This window comes from Hyperolius riggenbachi, chromosome 4, assembly GCF_040937935.1.
Source record: "Hyperolius riggenbachi isolate aHypRig1 chromosome 4, aHypRig1.pri, whole genome shotgun sequence".
NCBI classification, from domain to species: domain Eukaryota; kingdom Metazoa; phylum Chordata; class Amphibia; order Anura; family Hyperoliidae; genus Hyperolius; species Hyperolius riggenbachi.
In genome coordinates this window covers 285,509,696-285,537,316 of record NC_090649.1, presented here as the reverse complement: position 1 = coordinate 285,537,316, position 27,621 = coordinate 285,509,696, and the positions used below count along the sequence as shown (strand labels likewise).

Here is a 27,621-nt window from a genome sequence, read left to right as displayed (position 1 = left end):
CTTTTCTGTTTTTGTGTGCATTTTCTGCACTGAAAAATGCATTTAAACTGAGAACTCATGTTAATCAATGGGCTAATACAAACTGACATCCTGCAGCGTAATTCTGCATATTATGTGCGTTTTCACCATCAATTACACGAGCTGCTGTGAAAAAACAATCTTGTTTCTCTGCATATAAATGAATAGGGTGTGCAGAAAACGTGTGCAGAAAAACACAAACACAAACTTATTTCTCAGTTTTCAGCCATTATATTTTTACAATAATACATGCTATCATAAATAAAACCCACACATTTTATGGATGCTTGCACACCCCTTATTACAAACAGCATCAGAAACAGGTTTCAGCATCAGAAACAGTTCGTACAACACTGTATCACTGTGTTTTGGTATATAATTCTACCTTACCAGTAACATTTAGCCCAGGCAATGATGTCATGCAGCCTTCTGTCCCAGAGCACTATGGGAGATCTACTGACGTTACTGCTTACTACACAGATGGGGAAGGGAACATTGCACAGTGATTCACCCTGCCAGCTGTAAAGGTACCAGAACTGCTGATAAATGTAAGAATGTAAATCAAGGTGACATAAGATTTAACAATAGGAAAACATTGACTAAATAATTTATAAATTAATATTGTAAATACGCTATTTGATCCTTAAGTTATAATCAGTGAAAATCCTCTAACCTTGGATAACAGTATCCACTCCTTTTTGCAGGTCATATTGGCATGCTACAAGCCACACAAATGACACAAGAAGCCACCATACAGGATCTGGAGTCAGAAAAGGCTCGGATAAAAGAGAAAATAGTAAGACTTGAGGAAGAGCGAGCATTACTGCAGACTAAAAATCAAAATCTAGATGAACGTCAGAGGCAACAGATCATTGCTTTGGAGAAGGTAAGAATTGTGTCTTGTACTGCTAAACAGACATTATTACTGATGCATCAAACATTTCTAATAGCTATAAGCACAAATCATGGGCCCTCTCAGCAAAACTTTGTTGGGGTTCACCCCACGTTCCAGCAAGACCCCACCTCCCTGTAGTAATACTGGGGTAATACAAGTGAGGTACTGCCATTTCTGCCAACATTACCCATCAATTAACAAATACAGCCACTTAGAACCCACTCTTCTCTCCCACTGCATCACATATATCCATCATCCTTTATGCTACATAGTGTACTGGTTAAAGGAAGCACCTTTTTTTTTTTTTTTTAAAGTCTTTTTATTGTTTTCCAACAACACAACACAAACCGCATGACAATTGACAGTGCAAGATGATTAGAAGTATATATCGAAATTATCAGTACATAACTTTCATATAAACAATATCAATAATGACAATGAGGTACAAGAGTACATTATTACATTCCCATCAGTACAGTGACTACCAGTACAGAATGAAGAAATAATTATATAATATCAATAATATGAGGCGTAATATCCATATTGTCACTGGTTGAACCAACACATCGAATCCACACCCCCCATACTTTATCAAATTTAGAACTAGATCCTCTAAGGCCCGGTTCACATTAGCGGTGGCTATCCGGAATAGCCGTGCCGGAGCCGCACCGCATGCTGGCCGGACGAAACGGACGCACGGCATAGCAATGTAAGTCTATGCCAGGGTTCACATGTGTCCGTTTCGTCCGGACCGGAGCCGGACCGGATCCGGACTCCGGTGTCCGTTCCAACATGCGCTATTTTTTGGTCCGGCTCCTCCGGCAGCCGTATCCGGGGCGGAGCCGGACTGCACCATCCGGCCAATGGAAACCAATGAGAACCGGAGAGCGCACAACACACTGGCAAAAAATCCGGATGTTCTACCCCACTTCCTATGCGGATTTTTGCGGCGATATTGGCTGGGGACACATGGGCAAGCATTTTGGAGTGGAGCAGCACAGCTGGATCCGGATCCGGAGATGTTGGCAGCATGTCGGAGGTGGAGGTGAGTGCTAAACAGCAGAGGGCCTGATTCCACAGGTCCCCCTTCTGCTGACCTCCCAGACCCCAACATTTTTTTTTGTTTTTATACAGGTTGTTACTCTTTAAGAATCCGGATCCGGACCGCAACCGTGTTCATACCGCACGGAAACCGTATGCAACCGGACCGTATCCGGACAGGAACCGTACGGTTCAGGTCCGATCCGGCTCCGGTGCGGTCCGGACATCCGGTGCGGTTTTTGCAAAACCGCAAGTGTGAACCGGCCCTAACCATCCATGTTAACTGATAGAATGGTAGAACTGAATTTATCAATTGTTTCCAGACCGATAAAGAAGGTTCAGAAGGTTTTTTCCAGTCTATAGCTATTGCTTTCCTGGAATAAAAGCATAGTAGACGAACTAGTGTTTTTTTTCTTGTTGCTTAACAAAACATCCTCCAACATTCCTAAAATACAATGTTTATAAGAGGAGACCACATGAATACCGTGCTCATCATTTATAAATTGTAGGGTTTTATTCCAGAAGGACTGTATCAGTGAGCAGTCCCAGGTCATATGCTTAAAATTACCGGGGCGATGTCCACATCTCCAACAGGCGTCACTTGAGTCTGGTGAAAATTTAGAAATCTTTTGAGGAGTATAATAGGTTTGATGGAGCCAACGCAACTGTATGAGTTTGTCTCTAGAGCTAATTACGGTCTTCAAGTAGGTCTCCTCAAAATCGACCCATTCTAAAGAAGAGATTTCTTCCCCCCAGTCCTCCCACTTAGCTCTGACAGTGGCCAATTTTGATCTGTATATTGAAGTGAGTAGATTAGAGTAAAATTTGGTTATTAGTTTGCTGGAATCCTTATTCAATAGCCACGATTCAACAATGCCCGGGCGCAGCACCACATTAAGACTACCAAATTGGGATTTAGTTGCATAGCGGAGTTGGAAATATTGAAGACGGGCTGATATTGGTAAGTGAAATTCACTCACAAATTGAGGCCAGGATTTAAATTTATCATTAGTAAAGATGTGATTAAGATATTTTACCCCTCTTTTAATCCAAAAACCTACATTTTCCATAGACTGAAATTCTGGTAAATTAGGGTTGCACCAGAGAGGAGCACTGGGGGAGTATGGCGTCCTACCTTCACCCACCAACTTCTGGCATTTATAGAATGCTAAGGGAATATTTTAAAATTTCCACCCCCGACGAGGAGAATCCCTCCCCTCTATAGATGAAGCTACATAAGGTCTCATATGAATATGCAATGTCAGCCTCCGTGTCTAAAGATGCATCATCTCTAATGAAGTGTAACCACCTATACACATACGTTAACTGGGCCGCAAAATAGTATATCTGAAAATGAGGTAACGCAAGACCGCCTTTACTTACTGGTAGGCGTAGCGTATTCAACGACAACCTAGTAGCTCTATTGGCCCAGAGAAAGTTTTTTACCATAGAATTTATTTTTGCAAATACCTGATTCTGAACCCAAATAGGAGACATAAGCAAAACGTATAGAAGTTTAGGGGCCACTATCATCTTTATAGTGTTATCTCTACCCATAAGGTCCAGGGGCAGAGAAGACCATCTCTTTAATTTATCCTCAATACTTTGCATAACTGGGAGTAAATTCAATTTAATATAATCATTATTACAGGGTGTAATCCAGATACCCAAGTACTTGAAGGAAAGGCTGACTTGCAGGGGGAGATCTTTTGGTAAGGAGCTTGGGGATAATGAATCCACCGGACACAGAATAGATTTGGCCTAGTTTACTTTTAGACCGGAAATATTCCCAAACCTCTCATAAACCTCCAGCACTCTGTTTAAGGACGACCCAGGTCCATCTAAATATAAAAGAACATCATCCGCGTACAGCGAAATTTTCTCATGAACATTTTTAATAACCCAACCCCCTATGCCCGGATCCTCTCTAATATAGGCTGCCAAAGGCTCCATAGCCAATGCAAACAGCAGAGGTGACAGAGGGCACCCCTGCCTGGTGCCCCTCCCGATATCAAATACAGTGCATAAGTGGCCATTAACCCGAACCCGGGCACAAGGTTTTGTGTATAGTATTTTCACCCACTTCTTAAATGTATCCCCAAATCGAAATGCTGTAAGGACCTCCAGTAAATATTGCCACGAGACAGTATCAAATGCCTTGTTAGTATCCAAAGCAAGGAGAATTCTAGAGCTTGAGTTATTATGAAAGTACTGGAGGTTAGTGAAGAGTCGTCTAAGATTCAATTTAGTAGTGCGGGAGGGAATAAATCCGGTCTGGTCCTGAAAAACTAGTTTTTCAATCACCAGCTTCAGTCTACTAGCTAGAATTTTTGCTAACATTTTTATATCTGAATTTAACAAAGAAATGGGACGATAGGAGTCACAGTGGTCTGGGTTTTGCCCGGGTTTAAGGAGTAATGTAATATGTGCTTCCCGCATAGAGTCGGGCAGAATACCTGTCGCCAGGGTATTGTTGAACGTTTGAAGTAAGCTAGGGGCAGATAAAGAAGAGCTTTTGAGATACCATTCAGATGGGATGCCATCTGGGCCTGGTGCTTTATATGGTTTTAACTCTTTTGTTGCTGCAATGATTTCTCCTAGGGTCAGAGGGGCGTCTAAGAGCTGTCTATCTTCAACATTCACACTTGGTAGATGACATTCAAGCAAGAAACCGCGTAAAGACAGCTGGTCACACATTGAGGATTGTTTATATAAATTGCTATAGAATAGCCTAAATTCTTCCAGTATACTCTCGGAAGTACAACATTCAAGTCCATTCGCTGAGATAATTCTAGGAATAGCAGTGGATGAGTATTGGGCTCTAAGCATAGAGGCCAAGAGTCTACATGATTTGTTTCCACATTCAAACATTCTTTGGTGAGTGAGAAACTCACGTCTTTTGGCCCTTTTTAGCAAGGTTAGTTCATGGTCCCTTCTTGCTTTGGCCCAGCGTAAATAACTATCGGCAGTAGGGGATTGTTCATATTCCGACTTTACAGAGGTCATAATGTTCTCAGTTTTGCCTATATAGGCTTCATCATTCTTCAGCGTAATCCCTTTAATATGGGAAAAATGACCTCTGAGAGCCGCCTTAGAAGCATCCCAGATAGTAGCCTGAGATGCAGTACCCTCATTCAGGTGCCAATATTCAGTCATTATGGATAGACAGTGGTTGACTACAGTTTCATCCTGTAACCAAACATGACCCATTTTCCAGGAGCCAGCATGTGACTGGGACAAGGAGCCAATTATACAGAGGACGGGAGAATGATCAGAAATTCCATGGGGTTTATACTCTAATGTTTTGACTTTGTTTAATGAATCATGTGATCCCATGACTAAATCTAACCGGGCCATAGAACCTGAGGAGTCAGAAAAGCAGGAGTATATGGTCTTATCTGGGTTACGCCATCTCCAAATATCGAGTAGATTATGTTTTTTAACCCAATCCCCAAAGGAGGATTGGCCTCTGTGTTCCCCGGGCTAGACTTATCCATAGTGTGATCTAGGACAGCGTTGAAATCACTGCATAATAAAATTGGGCTGGATGGTAGGCCATGTATGACTGAAATTAACTTATCTAAAACAGAAACATGGAATGGAGGGGGGACGTACACTGAAGCCACAGTTAGAGGGTGACCCTCATAGAGTAGCTGTATAACAACATACCGCCCCAGATGATCATGGTGCACTGACAGGATTTTGATAGGGGCATTTTTAGTAATTAGGATAACTGTACCTCGGGAATATGTGGAAAATTGAGATGCATATACATTAGCGATCCAGGGTTTTTTCAACGCTGTCAGCCTAGAACCCACCAAGTGTGTCTCCTGCAGACATATGATATGAGGGTTAAACTTCTTTAAATGATCAAAAACTAAACGTCTCTTAATGGGGTGGTTCATACCTCTGACATTCCATGAAATCAGACGGAGATCAGCCATTGTCTAAAATCAAGCATGTTACGTTACTAAAATGTAAAGTAAGTAATAGCAGAAAGGGATTCGTATCATATGCACTGTCAATTGTACCCAGGTCCCACCCCCCAACCAGTTCCCAACAAACCCTAACCCACCCCGCAAGTTGTCCCCAACCACAACCCGCTTTACGACCCAACTTGTGCAGCATTAGTGAGGCGTGAGACTAGAGTCAAAACTCCAGATCTCCACTGAGTTACACAAATAAATTCCCCATGTCAGCATTTCTTTTGAATCATAAATCTAACATTTAAAGACCTTATCTATAAAAATGCAGGTGAACAATTGCATAGTACAAGAAAGATAACCGTTGATCCATAGTATCACCCGTTTAAGTGCAGAGCCCTCCCCCTGCAATACCCACCAGAACTAACAGGGTTATGCAGCAAAAGTAATTTATACTGCAAATTCCCGCTTAGTAGTTAAACACATATTCATTGAATACACTCCTATAAGGAAAAAGAGTATTAGGTATCACATATCTGCATTTCAAACATAGCAGTATATTACATTGTTGTTTTAGTAGAAAAGCCATAGCATATTGAACCTGAGAGTTTAACAGCTAAAAGAGGCAGCAACGGCATAGCAAAGGGTCCCATTCTTATAAAGCAAAAATGAACGGTTCATAGGGAGAAAAAGAGAAGCAGCGTAATAATGTAAGTCAAATCCATTAGCGATTTGGTTGGCGCCTACGCTGTCGGTCCGTTCCTTTACCCTCAAGCCAGCTTGTGACTTCACCTGGAGAAGCAAAAAATAGGACTTTATCCTCAGAGACAATTCTCAACTTCGCCGGAAACATCATACTGTAGGAAATTTGCTTTTCACACAGCAACTTTTTCACATCAAAAAAGGCAAGCCTCTGCTTTTGTATTTCGACTGAAAAGTCCTGGTAAATATGAATCTGGGCATCATTATATTTCAGTGGGTCTTGTAACTGCCTAGTGGCTTTCAGAATGTCATTTTTATCCCTGTAGTTTAGGAATTTGGCTATCAGTGGACGCGGTTGCGCTCCTGGCTTGGGTGGGCCGCCAGGGATCCTGTGCGCCCGCTCAATTGAGAACATTCTAGAAGGTTGAAAATCAGGCAGAACAGAAGTAATCCAATTTTCCAGAAAAACTTCAGGAGATAACCCTTCTGACTTTTCAGGGAAGCCTACAAATCTTAAATTACTCCTCCTGGATCTGTTCTCCAGATCTGTAAGTTTGGCAGTATGAGCATCTGCTATCTTGCCTTGATATGTCAGGTCTGCGTGCATCGGCCTGACTTCATCTTCTAACTCCCCAATCCTCCTTTCTGCCTCCTTTGCACGATCTCTCATCTTAATCATGTCTGCTTTAACAAACGACAGATCTGTTTGTACTGTGTCAAATTTGCCAGTGATAAAAGATTTGAGTTCAGATACAGCTTCTAATAGCTGCAGTCTGGATGGCTCTTCTGCTGCGTCAGAGCTTATATCAGCAATGGCCGCTGGTGAGGCTGTGCCTTCTCCAGCTCCAGCCTCAGACATGTACTCACTGCGATCCTCATTGGGAGAGTCAGGGTAGGAGGCCAATCAGTTTTCTGAGTCCAACGGTAGGGTGTCGTCCAGAGCGGACCTTTCGGAGGATCCGGGGAGCGGACTGCCGCCATCTTGTGCAGCTCCGTGGGCAAACTTAGCCAGCCGCTCAGTAACGGGTCGCGGCGCTTTGGCAGCAGATTTCTGCATCTCTGGAGGCAGCTCAACAGCAGCAGGTCACGGCCGTGTAGTGAGAGATGGAAACACCGACAAAAGGTGCAGGATTCTCGGCAGGATCAGTGAAGATCTGAGGAGCTAAGAGCCGCGCGTCCTCACAGCTCCATAGCCAAGCCACGCCCCCCAAGGAAGCACCTTTGATATAGGAGGCCAGAGTTTGAATCCTGGCTGGAGCTGGTACTTATTCAGTAAGGAGTCAGTGGGAAAGACTCCCTACAACTCCAACTATGAGTCCAACAGGAGAGAAGCGATATACAAGTCTTAAAGTTTCATTTTCATTTAACATTAACTTCTCTGATGTCAAGCCATTTGGTCATACATGCTAGCTAATACCCCACCTGCCTTTGACCCATAGTAATGTTATCTTTATGAAAATGATCAGAGCAGTTGCAAAAATAAAGTACTTGTGAATTTCACACAGAAACTCAGTCCTGCTTTATCTTGTGCATTTTAGATGAAGAAACAGTGGCAGCCAGGAGAGAGACTTGGAATTTGAGCACCACTCGACGCCTGGAAAATTAGACGCTGCCATAGACTACAATGTTAAAAATTGGGTACGGGCAATAGCCAGTTCCTAAATTACATGTAAAAGTGTGTAATTTGGGCTCCAGCAATTGTTGCAGCCCAAATTGTGCTTAGAATTGACAGCCAGTGTTAAGTGTAGGATTACAGTAGATGCTAGATTAGGAGTTATGTTTAAGTTACAAATTATATGTAGAAGGGAGGGGTAGTATTAAGCATATGTCTTATACTAGGGGCTAGATTAGGTAGTTTCTAAGGATAGATTAGTGTAGATGGACTTGCTTTAGTAGAATATCAACAATATTGCTTCACCTTGCACTTAAAGAGGAACTCCAGTGAAAATAATGTAATAAAAAAGTGCTTAATTTTTACAATAATTATGTATAAATGATTTAGTCAGTGTTTGTCCTCTTCCTGATTTACATTCTGACATTTATTACATGGTGACATTTTTACTGCTGGCAGGTGATGTAAGTGGAAGGAAATGTTGCTTGCATTTTTGGCAGTTGGAAACAGCTGTTATTTCCCACAATGCAACAAGGCTCCCACAGTGTGATGTCAGGACCTCAGAGCTGTGAGGCGCTGACATCACACTGTGGGAGGGGTTTCACCACAAAATCAGCCATACAGAGCCCCCTGCTGATCCGTTTGAGAAAAGGAATAGATTTCTCATGGGAAATAGCGTATTAGCTTCCGATTGGGAAGTTCAATTCTTAGTTATGGTTTCTCTTTAAATTACCCAGTGCCTTTATCCTGTATAAGCTCCTGGAGAGCTCATTGTGGCTTTGTGCAGCATTCTGATAAGGCTCCTGACAGCTAATGAAATGAACCTATTAACTCTTTCCAGTACTTTGTTTAGTCTGTACATAAAACTAAGCTTAGCTTCTATATCTGAACATTTTGGAAATTTTGGCTGCAGTTCCATGTTAATCCACTGTACAAAGGTGACTCCAAATTCAAGCCTCTAAAGTGGCCCACAAACAGAGCCACCGTGTGGAGTCAAATGCCTCCAGAGAGCCTTACAGTAGAATTGTTTCCTCTATATTGTCATGTTGGGCTGTAATACTTGTAAATATTCTGCAGTATAAATATATAAAAATATATTATAAATACAAAAAAATCAGTATAATACAGAAACTTTTCTGCTAAATACTCTGCACACATTTATAATTCATATACAGTATGTTTATTTGTTCACCACAAAACTGCACTGACCTGGACTTACTAGATCTGAAATAGATTGAGTGTGTTGGGTTGAGTGTGTTGGCTAAACCTTTCATTGTTTTGTAATAATGAGAAAATGGGCTTATGGAAATTGTCATTGCCTTACATATCGCTGGCACTAAATAAAAAAATGCTTTGAAATTACTCTGAAAAACGCTGCCAAAATTACTACACTGTTACTAGTGCTTAAAGGGGCACTATGGCGAAAAATTTTAATATCTAATATATGTGCAAACATGTGCAACTAAGAAGTACGTTTTTCCAGAGTAAAATGAGCCATAAATTACTTTCTCCTATGTTGCTGTCACTTACAGTAGGTAGTAGAAATCTGACAGGAGCGACAGGTTTTGGACTAGTCCATCTCTTCATAGGGGATTCTCAGGGATTTATTTATTTTCAAAAGCACTTAGTGAATGGCAGTTGCTCTGTCCAACTGCCACAAAATGTGTAGTGAGCAGGGAAGCTGGGCAGCATCATTGTTTAAATCTTTTTTAGGGAATATCTTTATAAAGAATAAAAGCCTTGCTGAGAATCCCCTGTGAACAGATGGACTAGTCCAAAACCTGTCGCTTCTGTCAGATTTCTACTACCTACTGTAAGTGACAGCAACATAGGAGAAAAGTCATTTATGGCTCATTTTACTCTTTGGAAAAACATGCTTCTTATTTTTCAATGTTTGCTCATATTTAAAATTTTACAATTTTTCACCATAGTGCCCCTTTAAGGGCTAGTGCTATGATAGCAAATAACAGTACAAAAATAATGATTTTTATTCTATAGTCCCACCTGAAATTGTTGCAATGTGTAATTAAATATAACCCAATCCAATACTGAAAAAAATGCTAAATCATAGTAATATCATGGAGAAAACTTGTGGCGGTCATAAAAATGTGTCACCATAGACTTCTATGACTTCTGGTCTGCCGCAGGCCGCCACAGGAGCTGCGCGGTAACATAAGTATGCGCTTGTGTTAGGGTACTTCCAGGGCAGCGCACTAGACCGCAGGCAATGTGAACTACCCCATAGACTTACATTGCCCTAGCGGTAGACTGTGGTAAAATGCTGCACCCCACCAGTGTGAAAGGACCCTAAAGAAATCCAGTGCAAACGGTTCCTAACCCATCCTCTCTTGCACTTCTAATCTTGCCATCACATAGATCGCCCTACTGGTCTTCTATGTGGCCTTTTATGCAGGACGCTTTTATTTTCTGTGCTGTATGTGTCAGTTTAAGCAAATGTTAAAATGTTAGATTACTGTATTATAAATGTGATGGTATATAGAATCAATTAGTGGGAGAATTCTGCTGTGTAGTATGCCACTGCCAGTAAATCATTCCCACTGCTTGTAGAGCAGATTAGGCAGTGCAGTCATTAGACTGTTAAGCACAGTCATTGCTCACACAGTAATTATCAAAATACGTGACTGAATTCATTTTGTCTGCCTCTCTTTATTATCACATTTAATCATTCTACATATATTTTACAAGATTAGGCAGAAAAATATGAAACAAGTTTTTCTGTTTGTCATATGATAGTTTACTGCAGTACAAGAACAATCATAACATGCACTAGTTTTGTAGGTTATCTCTCTGTTGGAAAAGTGGTATGGCTATAAAAAATGCAGCTAAATAATCAGTAATTGGGTACTGTTATCTTACTACATTAAGTCTCTTTCAGAAAGAAGGCAGAACTGTGCGCCTCCCGTCTGACGGCCACTGAGTTCCATTCGGCTGCAATTGAATGCAAGCGAATGGCAGCATTTGTAACCCCATGGGTGTCAGCACTTCACACACAGTGGGATTACCCGGGGGCAAAAACAAATTGTGATATTGTGTCTGAGCACAACCCATTGCCACGCTCAGATGGCACTCAATATGATGGCCATCTCTCCACTAACCGTACCAAAAGCTAGCAGGCACCTAGCCGGCGCACAGACGCAGCTGACAGGCGGTGAACTCACCACCTTCAGCCTCTCATGTGAAAGAGACCTTAAGGTGGGCATTAGTGATACAAGCCCCTCCGGCTGATTGGTCATTTCCAATTGCCGCAGTAACCAATCAGATCCGATCAGTCATGCCCATTAATGGACGAATTCCCACTAACTAATTTTCTCATCCATCAGATTGGATTGTTTAGTGGGAATGAACTTGACCGATTATTTCCGATCAATTACTGTGTCAATCAGAAACGATCGATTGGCCATGGGGTTGTATCATTAATGGCCATCTTAAATGTGATCCCATGTCTCTCACCCAGGAGGTGGAAGTTGGGGCAAGCAGATTACTGACTAAGGCCCTATTCTTATTTATTTTTGCTAGATAAAAAGCTTTTTCTGTACAGAGCCCTTAACAATCCATCAGAAAAAGTCAGTTGCTACAAAGAGGTACTACAAAGAGGTACTGTTACTCCCTGGGCAAATTTTTCCTATAGATCTAGAAACTCGCCTGAACTGAAGGCTAAATCAGGAAACCTCGGTTTTACTCCAGTTGAAAAGGAAAAGGCATTTCTTCGCCACTTCCCAATGATCTAACAGTTTTGTACCATAAGAAAAATGTTTTTTGCACTGTACCGTCTAATCTTAGAGATCAGCAATGTGGCAAAATTCCAGTGGCTTCAGGGGATTAAGATGCCAGGCAACCACTTCATACCATCTGGGCGCTTCTATGAAGACTCAGGTGGTAGTGTTAGTAGTGATAGTTACTAATAACTGACCATACCACCAAGCCTGCCTATTTGAAGAAGATGAAAACATTTTACTTTTAGTTTTTTTTTTCTTTTTTTTTTTTAGTTTGAACTAATGTTATTCTCTCTTTTACATCTGGATGGTCTAAAGGTGCCCATTAATAATACAATCTTGATTGTATATTCCTTATAGTGCAATCCTCCTTTATGTAATATAATGGACTACCAAAAATATCCATTCAAAGTATATACACTAATTTTACCCTTATACAGTAGAATCTCATAATAGTAAACTCTGATATAGTAATCCTCTAATGCACACACCATGCAATTTCCCATCATATAATTGTGTTTAATCGATTATTTCTGACAGGATGGATCTGTTTTCCGATCGTTTTTCTGAGCCATTGTGTATAGAAGTGATCAGAAAAATGATCGGAAATCAGATAGGACCTGTCAAAAATCATTGATTCAACCCATCTATCTGACAGGATTGCATGGTGTGTACCAGGCATAGCTATATTAAACTTAGTCCTCAGGAATGCTTCTGTACTACATAGATTTGGTAAGATTGTACAATCAAGATTGTATCACTGATGAGGACTTTAACCACTTCCGACAGCGCATAGGTGGCAGAAAGTGGCCGTACATGCACATGAACATGCTTACCCCCTTGCGGCACCCGTGGGTACATCCCAATCCTCTACCTTACAATATAGATTGTTTAAAAACATCTGCTTTGCACTGAAGAGTGCAAAGAGCAGATTTTTAAAACGTCCATTTTGCAGGAAGTGGTTAAGGGACCATATTACACTTCCAGTAATACTGATTTAGCCTTGTGTGTGATGCTGCTTTACCCTGGTGTTTGTAAAGTAGCTTAGTAGGAAGTAAGGCCTGTTAGATATGATAAAAATGGTCTGAAAACAAATAACATTATTGTAAAGTAGGCTAAATATTTAGATGTAACTGGACAATATAAAATGAAAGTCTTGGTTAACTAGTGAAGTAGACATATCAATTGACTGAATGTTAAACTAGATGTCTCTGAAATGCCTCAAGGGGGAGGAAAAGGAAAACTGTGTATTTAACCCGACATTTTGGGCTTACTTACTGTCTTTTTTGTTTCTTACCGCTTATTAATAAAACATAGATGTCGAGTTGTAGAAAGGAAGTTTTAATTATGTGTCTGTGAATTCAAGCAGAATAGATAGCATTGGAAGAATGTGTTTGTTCTTTGGGCTGATTGATAGGTCTAACGACTGAAGTATAGATGAGCGCTTGCATAATGTGTTTACCTTGTCTCCTTTTTTTGCAGAAGATCAATGAAGCAAAGCAGACCCAGCGCGAATGCTATGAGAAAGAGTTGATTAACTTGCGCATCAAATTTGAGGAGGAGATGGTTCAGCTAAAGGAAGCTCATGCAAAGACATTAGAAGAGATGTCATGGAAACATCAAGCAGCGCTTGAGGCAGCACAAAGCTCTACAAATAAGGAGAAGAAGAAGCTACAGATGGTGAGTCACTGGGAATGCAGTCACAACACTTAATCCCAAGCCACTGTTTCTAAGATAGCAATGAAATGCCTAATTATGCATAACCATTTCTGCATGAGTTTATGACAAAATTATTACTTACAGTATTCTGAAGGTTTGAAACTTCTTCCCGGCTTCACATTTTTGTTATAGTAATCCCTCCCTTAACCACTTAACATCTCAGTCGTTTTCAGCTTATGCATCCGAGCAATGTTCACCTCCCATTCATTAGCCTATAACTTTATCACTACTTATCACAATGAACTGATCTATATCTTGTTTTTTCCGCCACCAATTAGGCTTTCTTTGGGGGGTACATTTTGCTAAGAGCCACTTTACTGTAAATGCATTTTAACAGGAAGAATAAGAAAAAAAATGAAAAAATTCATTATTTGTCAGTTTTCGGCCATTATAGTTTTAAAATAATACATGCCTCCATAATTAAAACCCACGTATTGTTATTGCCCATTTGTCACGGTTATTTCACCATTTAAATTATGTCCCTATCACAATGTATCGCGACAATATTTTATTTGGAAATAAAAGAGCATTTTTTCCGTTTTGCATACATCACTATTTACAAGCTTATAAAAAAAAATAGAGAGAAATATTTCATCTTTACATAGATATTTAAAAAGTTTAGACCCTTAGGTAAATATTTTTTTTTTTTTTTTATAGTAATGTTTTTTTTGTTTTTTTTTATTAAACATTTTATGTGGGCATTTTTGGGAGGGTGGGATATAAAAGTGTTTTATTTGGGGAAATATTGGTGTATTGTAATGTTTTTGGGAATTTACTTGTAGTTTTACTTTTTGGCCACAAGATGGCAATCTTAATTTTTTTTACATGACGTCACTCTAAGCGTACAATGTACGCTTAGAGAGACACAGCTTCAGAAAGAGCGAAGCTTCCGAGAGAAGCTGTCGCTTTTTCAGCGGGGGAGAGGAATCAATGATCGGGCTCCATAGCCCGATAAATTGATTCCGTGGCTACCGACTCCGCGGCCGGGAGTGCGCGTGCACGCGCGCGATCGGCCGCGGGAGCGCGCGGGAGCGCGCCTGTCCTCCTTGACGTTTTTATACGTCAAGGAGGACAAAGTGGTTAATGGTCAAATTGATTATAAATACCTTCAATTTAAAGGGAACGGTTTCAGTCATGTGATGACCACCGGCCCTTGTTGTTCCCCAGTAACAGCACATTGTTGACTACAAGAGCAGCACTTTACAATCCCCTCCACCCTATCTCCCACCTGGCAACACCAACACCCTCATAAATGCCTGCAGGAGAGGGATTCAAAGGCAACTCTTTCAGATCGATTAACTTTCAATCACATTTTCTGTTCCAACCGACCAAAGATTCGCTTACATCGATTTTTGCCACACACTGCGCAGTTTTCTGTACAATTTAATCATAAAGTGCGTCAAAAGATCTCATCTGATGAAAAAATTGTACGGTTAAGGGGAACCTTAATAGTGATTGTGTATGTAGATTTCGGCAAATGTATCCACCAATACAATTTGGATTCTGAATATGCATGTAACATTTTCATCAAACATACTTAGGAAGTGTCTTTGTTCATATCCCCTTAATTGTCCAGGAAATCTCTTAGCAGAAGTCTTAAAGAGGGACTGTAAGAAGACATTTTTTTACAAAACAAAGGAAAAGATAATGTGTTATGAGGAAATGAAGAAGAGATAAGCACCTGTCAGTGTGGTATAGACAAAAATTCCTCAAGCAGCATGAGAAGGATCATGTTAACTACTGGCGCACAGAACTAGATCTTTTTTTTTATCCTCTTAGTTGAAGACTGACCCCATTTTTTCTTATGTAGATACCCAAGTTTATTCAGATCACTTAGGACCCCTTTCACACTGAAAATTGCTGCAAAACACCCTGCAATTTTGCTGCAACTCTATTTGCAACTCTCATTCATGGTGCAACGCTTGTTCACTTGTAAATGCAACCGTGGAAAAACTTTGCCACAATTTTCAGTATGACACAGACAGCTTTTCACACTGCTATGTTCTGTTATTTCTCTGCATGTGAGAGCTGCTTGGGATGTCATTACCCACAATTGAGGTTTGCCCTACATGACTAATCGAGCTTCAGTGAAAGTCTGGTTGTGATTGTCGAGGGGGGGTGCCACATTGTACCATGCTGCTGTGATGCATCATACTGTACTGAGCACTAAATACATATTTTACAGCAGATGTTGCCAAGCTTTTTCTATACACTGGAACAGGTGTACAGTGTTATACTTCTCTGCTTACTAAGTGGTGCAATCCACCACAATCTGAGATAACAGCTGTCTTTGCATGGCCAAGGAGGGCTGAAGCATGATTTAGTTATGCCAAAACCCATGTAACACCCACCACACTGCACCCTTTACCTAAAGCATACTCACCTTTCTTGTCCTTCTCTCGCTGAGCTCTCCCTTATGCTAATTTTCCAAACGATTTTCCATTCACTTCTATGGAAAATTGATCGGAAATCAGATCGGACCTGTTGGAAGTAGTTGATCTGGCAGGTATATCTTCGAGAAAATTGTATCATGTGTACCTAGCATTAGTCCTTAAAGAGGAACTCCAGTGAAAATAATTTAATATAAAAAGGTGCTTAATTTTTACAATAATTATGTATACATGATTTAGTCAGAGTTTGCTCATTGTAAAATCTCTCCTCTCCCAGATTCACATTCTGACATGTATTACATGGTGACATTGTTACTGTGGGCAGATTATGTAGCTGTTCTGGCTTTAACAGACAGCTATAAACAGCCATTTCCTGTGTGTGTCATTGTTACATTGTGGCAGTTTGCCCAGAGTACCGTACGGTACCAGAGCCTCTTGTGGGAGGGGTTTCAGCACAAAATCAGTCATACAGCGCCCCCTGATGGTCTGTTTGTGAAAATCATTATATTTTTCATGTAAAAGTGGGTATCAGCTACTGATTGGGATAAAGTTCAATTCTTGGTCGGAGTTTCTCTTTAAGGCTCACTCACACTAGTTAGTGAGTTAAGATGCATGAATAAAAACTGATGAATGGGTATGAATGGGTTTGTGAGTTGCTGTGCATTTCCATGAGTTTTATTGCATTGTCAATCCACTGTGAAGTGACGTAGAGGAAAAGGAAACCAGCTAATTCAACTGGGCTCATTTGCATAATCCATGTGCTAAAACACATGTTCCCATGTAAAATGCACACTATGTGCAGTGAGTTAAAACTCAATGCTACTCACTCAGTGTGAATTATTATTATTATTTTTTATTTATATAGCGCCAACATATTCCGCAGCGCTTTACAAAGCACAATAAGACAACAAGGGGAACATAGATACAACTAACAAATGTACAGCAGAGTTCCAAGCAGCATAACTATTGTTACAAAACAGTAAACATTAGGAGGATGACCCTGCCCTTGCGAGCTTACAATCTAATGGCCCCTTATAGCCCTGTCATGTTTTCCCATAGCTTGCTAGCTCTGTGTAAGTTTCTGTAGTTGACATGGCCTGTCTCATTACACTCAGGGAGGTTTTGGACCCAATACTAAGGTCCTCTTTATTAAAAATTTAGGGGGGTATTCTTCTGTGATTCTTGTAGGGACCGAGAATACCTAGGCGAGAAGTAGGGAGAGACTGGGAGCCCAATACAGTAGTGCAGCATCGTCAGGTACAGGGAGGATAAAAGTGTGTGTGTATATATATATATATATATATATATATATATATATATATATATATATATATATATATATATATACTGTATCTTTCTCTCTCTTTATATATATATATACTGTATCTCTCTCTCTGTATAGATATATATATATATATATATATATATATATACATATACTGTATCTCTCTCTCTCTCTCTCTCTCTCTCTCTCTCTCTATATATATATATATATATATACTGTATCTCTCTCTCTGTATATATATATATATATATATATATATATATATATATATACTGTATCTCTCTCTCTCTCTCTCTCTCTCTCTCTCTCGCTCTATATATATATATATATATATATATATATATGTATATATATATTCACAAAGTTCCAGCAACCACGGTATAGGCCTTGCTCGGTACTCCAGGTCCTGATGGATACTGGATGGTCACTCTCCTTTTGTACGATAGACTTTCCAGAAAAGCTGCAAAGCTATTACCTCTGACTGGTAATGGGTAGGATGGAGGTACTCAATGTGTGTTCTATTTTAGTGTTTTTAAATATAAATACAAATAAAAAAAGAGAGGTAACCGCTTAACTCTCCAGAAGATATAGACACTAGTTCAACTGGAAAAATGATTATTCAAAAAGCAATCTGACAACGTGTTTCACGGGACATGGCCCACTTCTTCAGGTCAATACGTCTTGATAGCATAGGGGATAGCGTGTAGGTGCCTCATTATTAAAGACCCTCCGGTTGATCAGTTCTGCAAGCGAGGGATCAGCAAAATGTGGAAACTGATAGGAATTGCATGGTAACGCTCACGTTATATTGATCACAAAAGCCTGGAATTTGCACTACTGTGGGCACATATTTGATTTGTTAATGCGCGCCGTCCAGGAAATGTGTCCAGCAGTCCACCAGAATTACACAATCTGGACTTAAACATTAAAGCTAAAGCCATAACTATGTCAAGTTATCAGCGGTCCAGCCTTCTTTTACTTTGTACACATTCAATCTTACTTTGGTTAAAGCTGAGATTTATGACAGGACTTTTGACAAGATAATAAAACCATAGACTTGATCTGTAAACAATATTTTCTTTCTCTCTTTTTTTTACTAGGAACTTCAGCAGCATTATGAAAAAGAGACACAGGAATTAGAAGAAGATAAGAATCTACTGCAGCAGCAACTTGAAACCCTGAAGGAAGAATTGACAAATAAGCTGACAACTGCCAATCAAGAGGTAAAATGCTCAGAAAGTAATTTCCTGATCATCCTGCCTGTCTGATCCAGACTAATCCTCAACACAGCTCATAAAGGTGTGAGAGATGCGAGATCAATGTGGTAGGAATAAATAATATAAGCAATATCGGCTGACAGAAATGAATGGTTTTCGTATTATCATGCTGATCAATAGAATGAGAAAACATAAGAAAGTAATAATGCTTGTTTGTAAACAGGAGAGGTTTTGTATACATTGCATTTTTCCAGCTTTATTCAAGGAATGGATTTATCATTTGGGGGCTATGGAGTCTGCCTGCTTGAATTTCTTCTAAAATGTTACATTCCTGACAGTAATGCTTTCCAAGTTACTCTGAACACCTCATCTGTCTTCTTGGTATGGATAAGTGATTTCAACAGTATTCATGAGTAAGAGAACTTAAAAATATAATTATCCTAAATGCTTGCTTCCTCCTTCCAACCCCATTTTTGTCTTCAGTTACTGTAGGCTTTCAAATCACAGAATACAGTGCTGATACACCACCCTGCCACTAGGTGGCATGGTTCCATAGATAGTACGCACCATCACACATCCGTTCTGTGGGATAGCTGTCTATTACTCTCTTAACTGTAAGTGGAATGGCTTGGATGAAGCCATGCCTGGTATGTAAATACACAGTGTACAGATAATACTGCAAGCACTCAGGATCCAGAACCAAAAGACCAGTGGCATTAGTGGCAGCCTTTATTACTTTCTAAGTACAAGAATATTTTTAGTTTCTCCTACATATTTTACCCATCTAGTGGCTGATCAAATGTACGGTATTACAGAATCTAGTCTTTTGCAGCAAATTACCGGTAATTAGTGCATCCTTGTAAAATAGCAGTGAAAAGAGAATTTATAAAACGTTATTACTGTTGATACTCAAATATAACCCAAGGTTTTTTGGCTCTCAATTGACATAGTATCAATATCGGTTAGTGTTCAGGTAGATGTCCCCCACTTTCCCCTTGCAGAGGTAAAGTTGGATAGAGATTGGTATAGCTGCCTTTTCTCATGCCACTTGTCTGGGCTTCTGCATTCAGATACTGCTCCATGTCCCACTGCAGCTGCTGTCCATCTATATGTTTCCTGCAGTCATTCACTCTCTTTCTGGGTCGAGCTATGCACCATCATCATTTAGCTCTGTGCTGGGCTAAATTATGTCAGTGTCTGAACACAAAGGACACACACAGCACAGGCAGCTAATAATCTCCATATAGCAAATTTGCGCACTCTGCATGTGTCAGTACCAATGTGGTAGTGCAAACAGCTAGGAGAAAAAATGGTGGTGGCATAAAAATCTCCTTGGTTTACAGTGGAGTAAAAATGCAGGACTTCACTTAGACTCAAATTATTTTCTGTTTGAAATTAGAGAATATTACATGCTGTGAATTGGGAAACCATTACTTGTGCCATCCTGGTTATGTATAATCAGGGGCGTAGCAATAGGGGGTGCAGAGGTTGCGACCGCATCGGGGCCCTTGGGCCAGAGGGGCCGCGAGGGGCCCTCCCTCAACTACAGTATTACCTCTCTATTGGTCTTGTGCTCATAATGATCACTTTTATAGATGCTTTGAATAGTGGTAATCATTAACAAACTGCTCCCCATCCCCTAATTTCACCTCTGACACTGTAGTTGCCATTGGCAGGTTTTGGTGCGCCGTATCAATTGTTATGTATAGAGTGCTTGGGGGGCCCCATTGTAAAACTTGTACCGGGGCCCACAGCTCTTTAGTTACGCCACTGTATAATATAAACATGAACAACTAGATTTTTGCAGTGCTTTCATTTGTAGCCAAAGCTGTTTTCCACTGCTGACAATGTGGTTGATTCACTAACAAACAGTGCAAGTAAATGATTGTTAGGAGCTCTAATATAGCAGCATGACTTACTTTTTACTCCAAACATGCTACGCGTGCTAGTGGCAGAGTAGTGTGCGTAATTAAGCACAGTCAGAGGAGCCGGCGCTGAGCGCACGCTATGCTGCGGTAGTGCAGCATAGCGAGCGCTGGTAACTTATGTCCACTCCTTGCCAATAACAGCCACCCTGAGCCCCTTTGAGTCCAGTGACTTTAATGGGCATGATCCCCACACTTTAATTGGCCTGATATGTGCACAATCACAGTTATGTTTGTCACCCTGCTGTTACATCATTTACAAACAACATCTGGTGCATGTAAAACTGCAGCATTAGATATTTGCATTGATTGCTACACACATATTTTGTGTATATAGGGGCTTCCTTTTTTGCCAGAACAAAAAAAGATACAGCTTAGAAACACTGTATTTTTTATCAATAGTTTATACAGCACAATCTACAGAAACCATGCAGCTGTAAATACTGAGATGAAGTGATTTTCTTCTGGCCTTTTTTTTTGTATGGAAACCATGGATGAGCTAAACTGCAAGCAAATCTGCTCATGCACACTTTCCATTAGAGCTGTTCCGTTTCTCTACAACCACAAATCAAGCCTGCAATGGATAATGATGTGAGGAGGGAAAGTTTGACTATCATGAGCAGTTGTATCACAGCAAAGAACAGTTTTTATTTAAGACTTATAGTAGGGCCAGGTGAGAAGAGAGACGCAGTGCAATTTTCTCCTTGTTGCTTCCAGCAATTGGCGAATGCTGAGAGTGTGGAGATGACTTGCTGGGTTCTCGGAATCCTGTTATCTTCTCTTACCTCTCTGACTTTCTGCTATGCCATTCTACTTCCAAGATATGAATCTTCTTTTGCAGCAGAAAATCCACTCATTATTTAACAGTTTTAGTAAAAATGAGTAGTGTAGCTATTTAAGCATAGCACCAGTCACAGAAATAGAACATTACAGTTTTATAGGTGGTTGGTCTAAATTCTTAGAGCCTGTGTTAGAAAATATTCAACACTATCAAAAAATTTTGGAAATTTAAGTGGATTTTTTTTTAACTTATCTGAGGCTTCTTTTAGCACCTGCAGTCATTCTGTGCCCTTGCCGTCATTCCATGACCCTCCAGTCAGCCGCAGTACCCCTTTGAAAGCTTGGCAGCAGCAGGCTATTGCGCACCCCTCTTGACGCAAGTGCAGAATGCTCAATCAGGAAGTGTGTGGCTCAGGGCCACACATACAGGTTGCAACAGCTGACCAGAGGATTGCACAATAACGAGGGCACAGAAAGACTGCAGGGGGGTGGAAGAAGCCCCAGGTAAGTTGAATTGCTCTTTTTTCACTTCAGGTTTCTTTTAAATATCTATATGAGTGCCCTCAACATCCCTGTGTGACTGTAACCCCTGTCTATATGGCCTCCAAATGAATAAAATCTGAACAATGCACTGTTATCTTTTGTACAGTGTTAAATGTCCCTTATCGCTCAGACAGTTAGGTCCATAAATATTTGGACAGAGACAACTTTTTTTCTAGCACAGTGGGCAGCACGGTGGCGTAGTGGTTAGCTCTCTCGCCTTGCAGCGCTGGGTCCCCGGTTTGAATCCCAGCCAGGGCACTATCTGCAAAGAGTTTGTATGTTCTCTCCGTGTCTGCATGGGTTTCCTCCGGGCACTCCGGTTTCCTCCCACATTCCAAAAACATACATATAAGTTAATTGGCTCCCCCTAAACATTGGCCCTAGACTACAGTACTTACACTACATAATATACACATATGGCAATGGTAGGTATTAGATTGTGAGCTCCTTTGAGGGACAGTTAGTGACAAGACAATATATATATATATATACACTGTACAGCGCTGCGTAATATGTCGGCGCTATATAAATACTAAATAATAATAATAATAATAATAATTTTGGTTCTGTACATTACCACAATAAATTTTGAATGAAACAACTCAGATGCAGTTGATGTACAGACTTTCAGCTTTAATTCAGTGGGGTGAACAAAACAGCAAGCAAAATGTGAGGCAACTAAAGCATTTTTTTAACACAATCCCTTCATTTCAGGGACTCAAAAGTAATTGGACAAATTAAATAACTGTAAATAATATGTTCATTTCTAATACTTGGTCGAAAACCTATTGCTGGCAGTGACAGCCTGAAATCGTAAACTCATGGACATCCTCAGATGCTGGGTTTCCTCCTTTTTGAAAAGGGATTGTCAGCCACAAATTAAAATTCCATTTAACCACTGCAGTGTGTTTACAATGCTGCCAGGAACCTCTCCCTGCAGTGCAAACCCACAAATCTATCCAGGAATGTCTCTGCTGTAATTATCTTCTCTCAGTCCCCCAGGCTCTATTCCCCGCTGTCCCCGAAGGGGAAACTTGTCATCTCCCCTTCCACATTCCTGCTCCTCTCTAATTTGTTGAGAACACTTCAGTTTGACAAACTGAGGGAGAAATGTGATGCTGTGCTCACTCGTGTTTACAAGCAAGCCAGAGATGACACAGCAAATTGGAGGAGAAAAGTAAAGATGGAGATGCCATTAGGATTAGATTCAGCCTTAGGGAAAAAGGAAATGGAGACTGCCAGGAACAGAATTCTCTTCATTTACTATATAAAATTCACTAAAATCAAAATGTGGACAGTGCAATATATCTGTTATGTAATTAGATCAAGTATTTATCTACTTATATATGTGTTGTTTTCCCCCAGTATAGTATGGCTGCCTGTCCCTCCTGTTTTAATGCTCTGCCATGCCTTTACAGCTTTCAGTTGCTGTTTGTGGGCCCCTCTGTCTGAAGTTTAGTCATCAACAAGTGAAAAGCATGCACAATTGTGTTAAGACAAGGTGACTGACTTGACCAAAGATGTTCCACGTCTTTGTTTTAATGAACTCCTGGGTTGCTTTGGCGGTATGTTTTGGTCATTGTCCATCTGTATCATGAAACACCACCCAATCAATTTGACTACATTTAGCTGGATTTGAGCAGTCAGTATTTCTCTGAACACTTCAGAAATCATTTGGCTGCTTCTGTCCTGTGTCACATCATCAACAAACACTAGTGTACCAGTGCCACTGGCAGCCATGCACGCCAAAGCCACCACACTGCCTCCACCATGTTTCATAGATGATGGGGTATGCTTTGGATAATGAGCTTTTCCATGCCTTCTCCATACTTTTTGTTGTCATCATTCTGGTAGAGGTTGATTGTGGTTTCATCTGTTCAAATAATGTTTTTTCCAGAACTGTGCTGGCTTTTTTTAGATTATATTTAGCAAAGTCCAATCTAGCCTTTCTATTCTTGAGGTTTATAAGTGGCTTGCACCTTGCAGTGCAACCTCTGTATCTACCATACTTTTTGCAGTCTTCTCTTTATGGTAGACTTGGATATCGATAAACCTAACCCCTGGAGAGTGTTGTTCACTTAGTTGGTGAAGGGGTTTCTCTTCACCATGAAAATGATTCTGTGATCATCCACCACTGTTGTCTTCCATAGACGTCCACGTCTTTTTGTGCTGCTGAGATCACCAGTGCTTGCTTTCCTTCTCGAGCGTGCCAAACTGTAGATTTTGCCAGTACACTGGTAATATTGTAATTTCTAGGATGGGTTGTTTTCTGTTTTCGCAACTTAAACATTGCTTCTTTCACCTACATGGGGAACTCCTGTGACCGCATGTTGTCTGTTCACAGAAAAATCTTCTACATGTAAGCATCAGACCTCAAATCAACTCCAGACTTTTTATCTGCTCAAAGTGGCAGATTCTAAAAGTCTATTTTAATTGCTTCAAAAGCACTCCCTAGAAAGTATCTATACAAAGATGCCAGACAGGTTGCCTATTTATGTATACACTATTCTGATGGTTGGACTGTACCCTGCCTCAGTAAGAGGTCAGAATTGATTATAACGTACTGTAAGCGACAACTACATAGAAAGTGAAACATTTCTATTGCATTTACTCTGGGACAATTGTACATCATTTTTGGAGGTGTAAACATGAATTTACTACTGCACCTTTTGAACTGGAACACCTTGGCTAGCACTGCCAAATGTCAGCAATCGGGATCCTCAGCAACGTCAGCCATCCCTGCTGGTCTCTTTCATGAAAAACTGGGTCACTGTTGAACCTTCACCTCCCTCTGCCCCCCCCCCCCCCCTCCTAGGGATGACAGATGATTGTGAAGTGTGACTGGTGGCACCGTATTATGGCAGCCTCGGCTCTTGGCTTGCAGACATTATTCCCCATCATTGCAGAACCTGTATGAGCCAAAACTAATTCCAGGTACAACCTCCCTTTGTACTTGGCGAAATAAATGATTCTGATCCTGATTGTGACATTTGAAATTTTACAGTTTTTCACCATAGTGCCCCTTTAATTGATAATGACATAACAACAGACTTGCCCACACCTGCCCATAAAATAGCTTTTAAATCAATTGTCCAATTACTTTTGAGCCTCTGAAATTAAGGGATTGTTTTAAAAAAACACACGCTATAGTTGCCTCACATTTTTGTGACCTTTTTTTGTTTACCCCACTTGATTAAGGCTGAAAGTCTGCATTTCAACTGTATCTGAGTTGTTTCATTTAAAATTCATAAAATCCATAAATATATATATATATATATATATATATATATATATATATATATATATATATATATATATATATACAGTGCTGTGAAAAACTATTTGCCCCCTTCCTGATTTCTTATTCTTTTGCATGTTTGTCACACTTAAATGTTTCTGCTCATCAAAAAACGTTAACTATTAGTCAAAGATAACATAATTGAACACAAAATGCAGTTTTAAATGATGGTTTTTATTATTTAGTGAGGAAAAAAAACCTCCAAATCTACATGGCCCTGTGTGAAAAAGTGATTGCCCCCCTTGTTAAAAAATAACTTAACAGTGGTTTATCACACCTGAGTTCAATTTCTGTAGTCACCCCCAGGCCTGATTACTGCCACACCTGTTTCAATCAAGAAATCACTTAAATAGGAGCTATCTGACACAGAGAAGTAGACCAAAAGCACCTCAAAAGCTAGACATCATGCCAAGATCCAAAGAAATTCAGGAACAAATGAGAACAAAAGTACTGTAATTGAGATCTATCAGTCTGGTAAAGGTTATAAAGCCATTTCTAAAGCTTTGGGACTCCAGCGAACCACAGTGAGAGCCATTATCCACAAATAGCAAAAACATGGAACAGTGATGAACCTTCCCAGGAGTGGCTGGCCGACCAAAATTACCCCAAGAGCGCAGAGAAAACTCATCCGAGAGGCCACAAAAGACCCCAGGACAACATCTAAAGAACTGCAGGCCTCACTTTCCTCAATTAAGGTCATTGTTCATGACTCCACCATAAGAAAGAGACTGGGCAAAAATGGTCTGCATGGCAGATATCCAAGGCGCAAACCACTTTTAAGCAAAAAGAACATTAAGGCTCGTCTCAATTTTGCTAAAAAAACATCTCAATGATTGGCAAGACTTTTGGGAAAATACCTTGTGGACCGACGAGACAAAAGTTGAACTTTTTGGAAGGTGCGTGTCCTGTTACAACTGGCGTAGAAGTAACACAGCATTTCAGCAAAAGAACATCATACCAACAGTAAAATATGGTGGTGGAAGTGTGATGGTCTGGGGTTGTTTTGCTGCTTCAGGACCTGGAAGGCTTGCTGTGATAGATGGAACCATGAATTCTACTGTCTACCAAAAACTCCTGAAGGAAAATGTCCGGCCATCTGTTCGTCAACTCAAGCTGAAGCGATCTTGGGTGCTGCAGCAGGACAATGACCCAAAACACACCAGCAAATCCACCTCTGAATGGCTGAAGAAAAACAAAATGAAGACTTTGGAGTGGCCTAGTCAAAGTCCTGACCTGAATCCTATTGAGATTTTGTGGCATGACCTTAAAAAGGCGGTTCATGCTAGAAAACCCTCAAATAAAGCTGAATTACAACAATTCTGCAAAGATGAGTGGGCCAAAATTCCTCCAGAGCGCTGTAAAAGACTCATTGCAAGTTATCGCAAACACTTGATTGCAGTTATTGCTGCTAAGGGTGGCCCAACCAGTTATTAGGTTCAGGGGGCAATTTCTTTTTCACACAGGGCCATGTAGGTTTTGAGTTATTTTCTCACTAAATAATACAAACTATCATTTAAAACTGCATTTTGTGTTCAATTATGTTATCTTTGACTAATAGTTAACGGTTTTTGATGAGCAGAAACATTTAAGTGTGACAAACATGCAAAAGAATAAGAAATCAGGAAGGGGGCAAATAGTTTTTTACACCACTGTATATATATATTTACCTAATAGACTTGTGAACATCCTCAAAAGGACATCAGTCAGTGGCGAAAGGAAGAGGACGTCTTCTGCACATATTATTTCCATTAATATATTTATTAACAGTTTTCAGCACAAGTAAAATTTTACAACCATTGTATTGGGCTTGATTTACAAAGCTTTTTCCCCTGTTTTCTTCTGTTTTCCCATTATCTATGTTACATCTTTAAGCTCCCCAAAAGACTAAAACATAATATAATTAAGGTAAGAAAGGTAATATTGAAATTAAGTTAATCAGGAACAACTTACTTTGAGTGATTATTTTGCGTGTAAGTGTGCTGAAAGTTTATTTTTATCAATTACGTGACAAATAAGTCATGTGTGAGAAGTTTGTGAATAGAGTCCAATGTGTCTATATGAATATATACTTCTGAACAGTAGCCATATCTGTTATATATATATATGTATTTATTCTATATTTTTTTTCTGCTTACCCATGCCATAGACCCCCCCCCAAATTACGATATAATGAATTATATGTTTAGTGGGAATAATTTACAAATCACTCTCTGTATTTTACACTATAAAACAGAGCAGATCTAATGAACGTTTGTACTTCTCTGCAGTAAAACCTTATCCATATATGTCTCTGACTGTTTCTTTGATATTTAATTGCTTCAGAAAACAGCACTGTAGCCGGCCCAAGTTGGGCAGAGAGCTCATAGAAACTCTTTTGCATAGATATGACAACTGATACTGACAACTCTTCACTCTTATGCTGGGAATACAGGAGTAGATTTTTCAGCAGATTTACTCTCCGATTTTTCCAATCGATTTTCCGATCGTTTTTCTGATTGTTTTCCATTCACTTCTATGATAAATTGATCAGAAAAAGGAT

At 40.1% G+C, this 27,621-nt stretch overlaps 1 protein-coding gene across 5 annotated transcripts in view; it reads left to right on the top strand.

The window, feature by feature from the left end:
- Positions 1-27,621, top strand: part of FAM184A (family with sequence similarity 184 member A) — a 306,218-nt gene that overhangs the window by 147,450 nt on the left and 131,147 nt on the right. For all 5 annotated transcript variants that reach the window (XM_068231372.1, XM_068231373.1, XM_068231371.1 and 2 more), the window contains exons 5-7: positions 723-904; positions 13,408-13,605; positions 18,420-18,542. In XM_068231372.1, the coding sequence (XP_068087473.1) occupies positions 723-904; positions 13,408-13,605; positions 18,420-18,542 (503 nt within the window). The remainder of the gene's footprint in view (positions 1-722; positions 905-13,407; positions 13,606-18,419; positions 18,543-27,621) is intronic.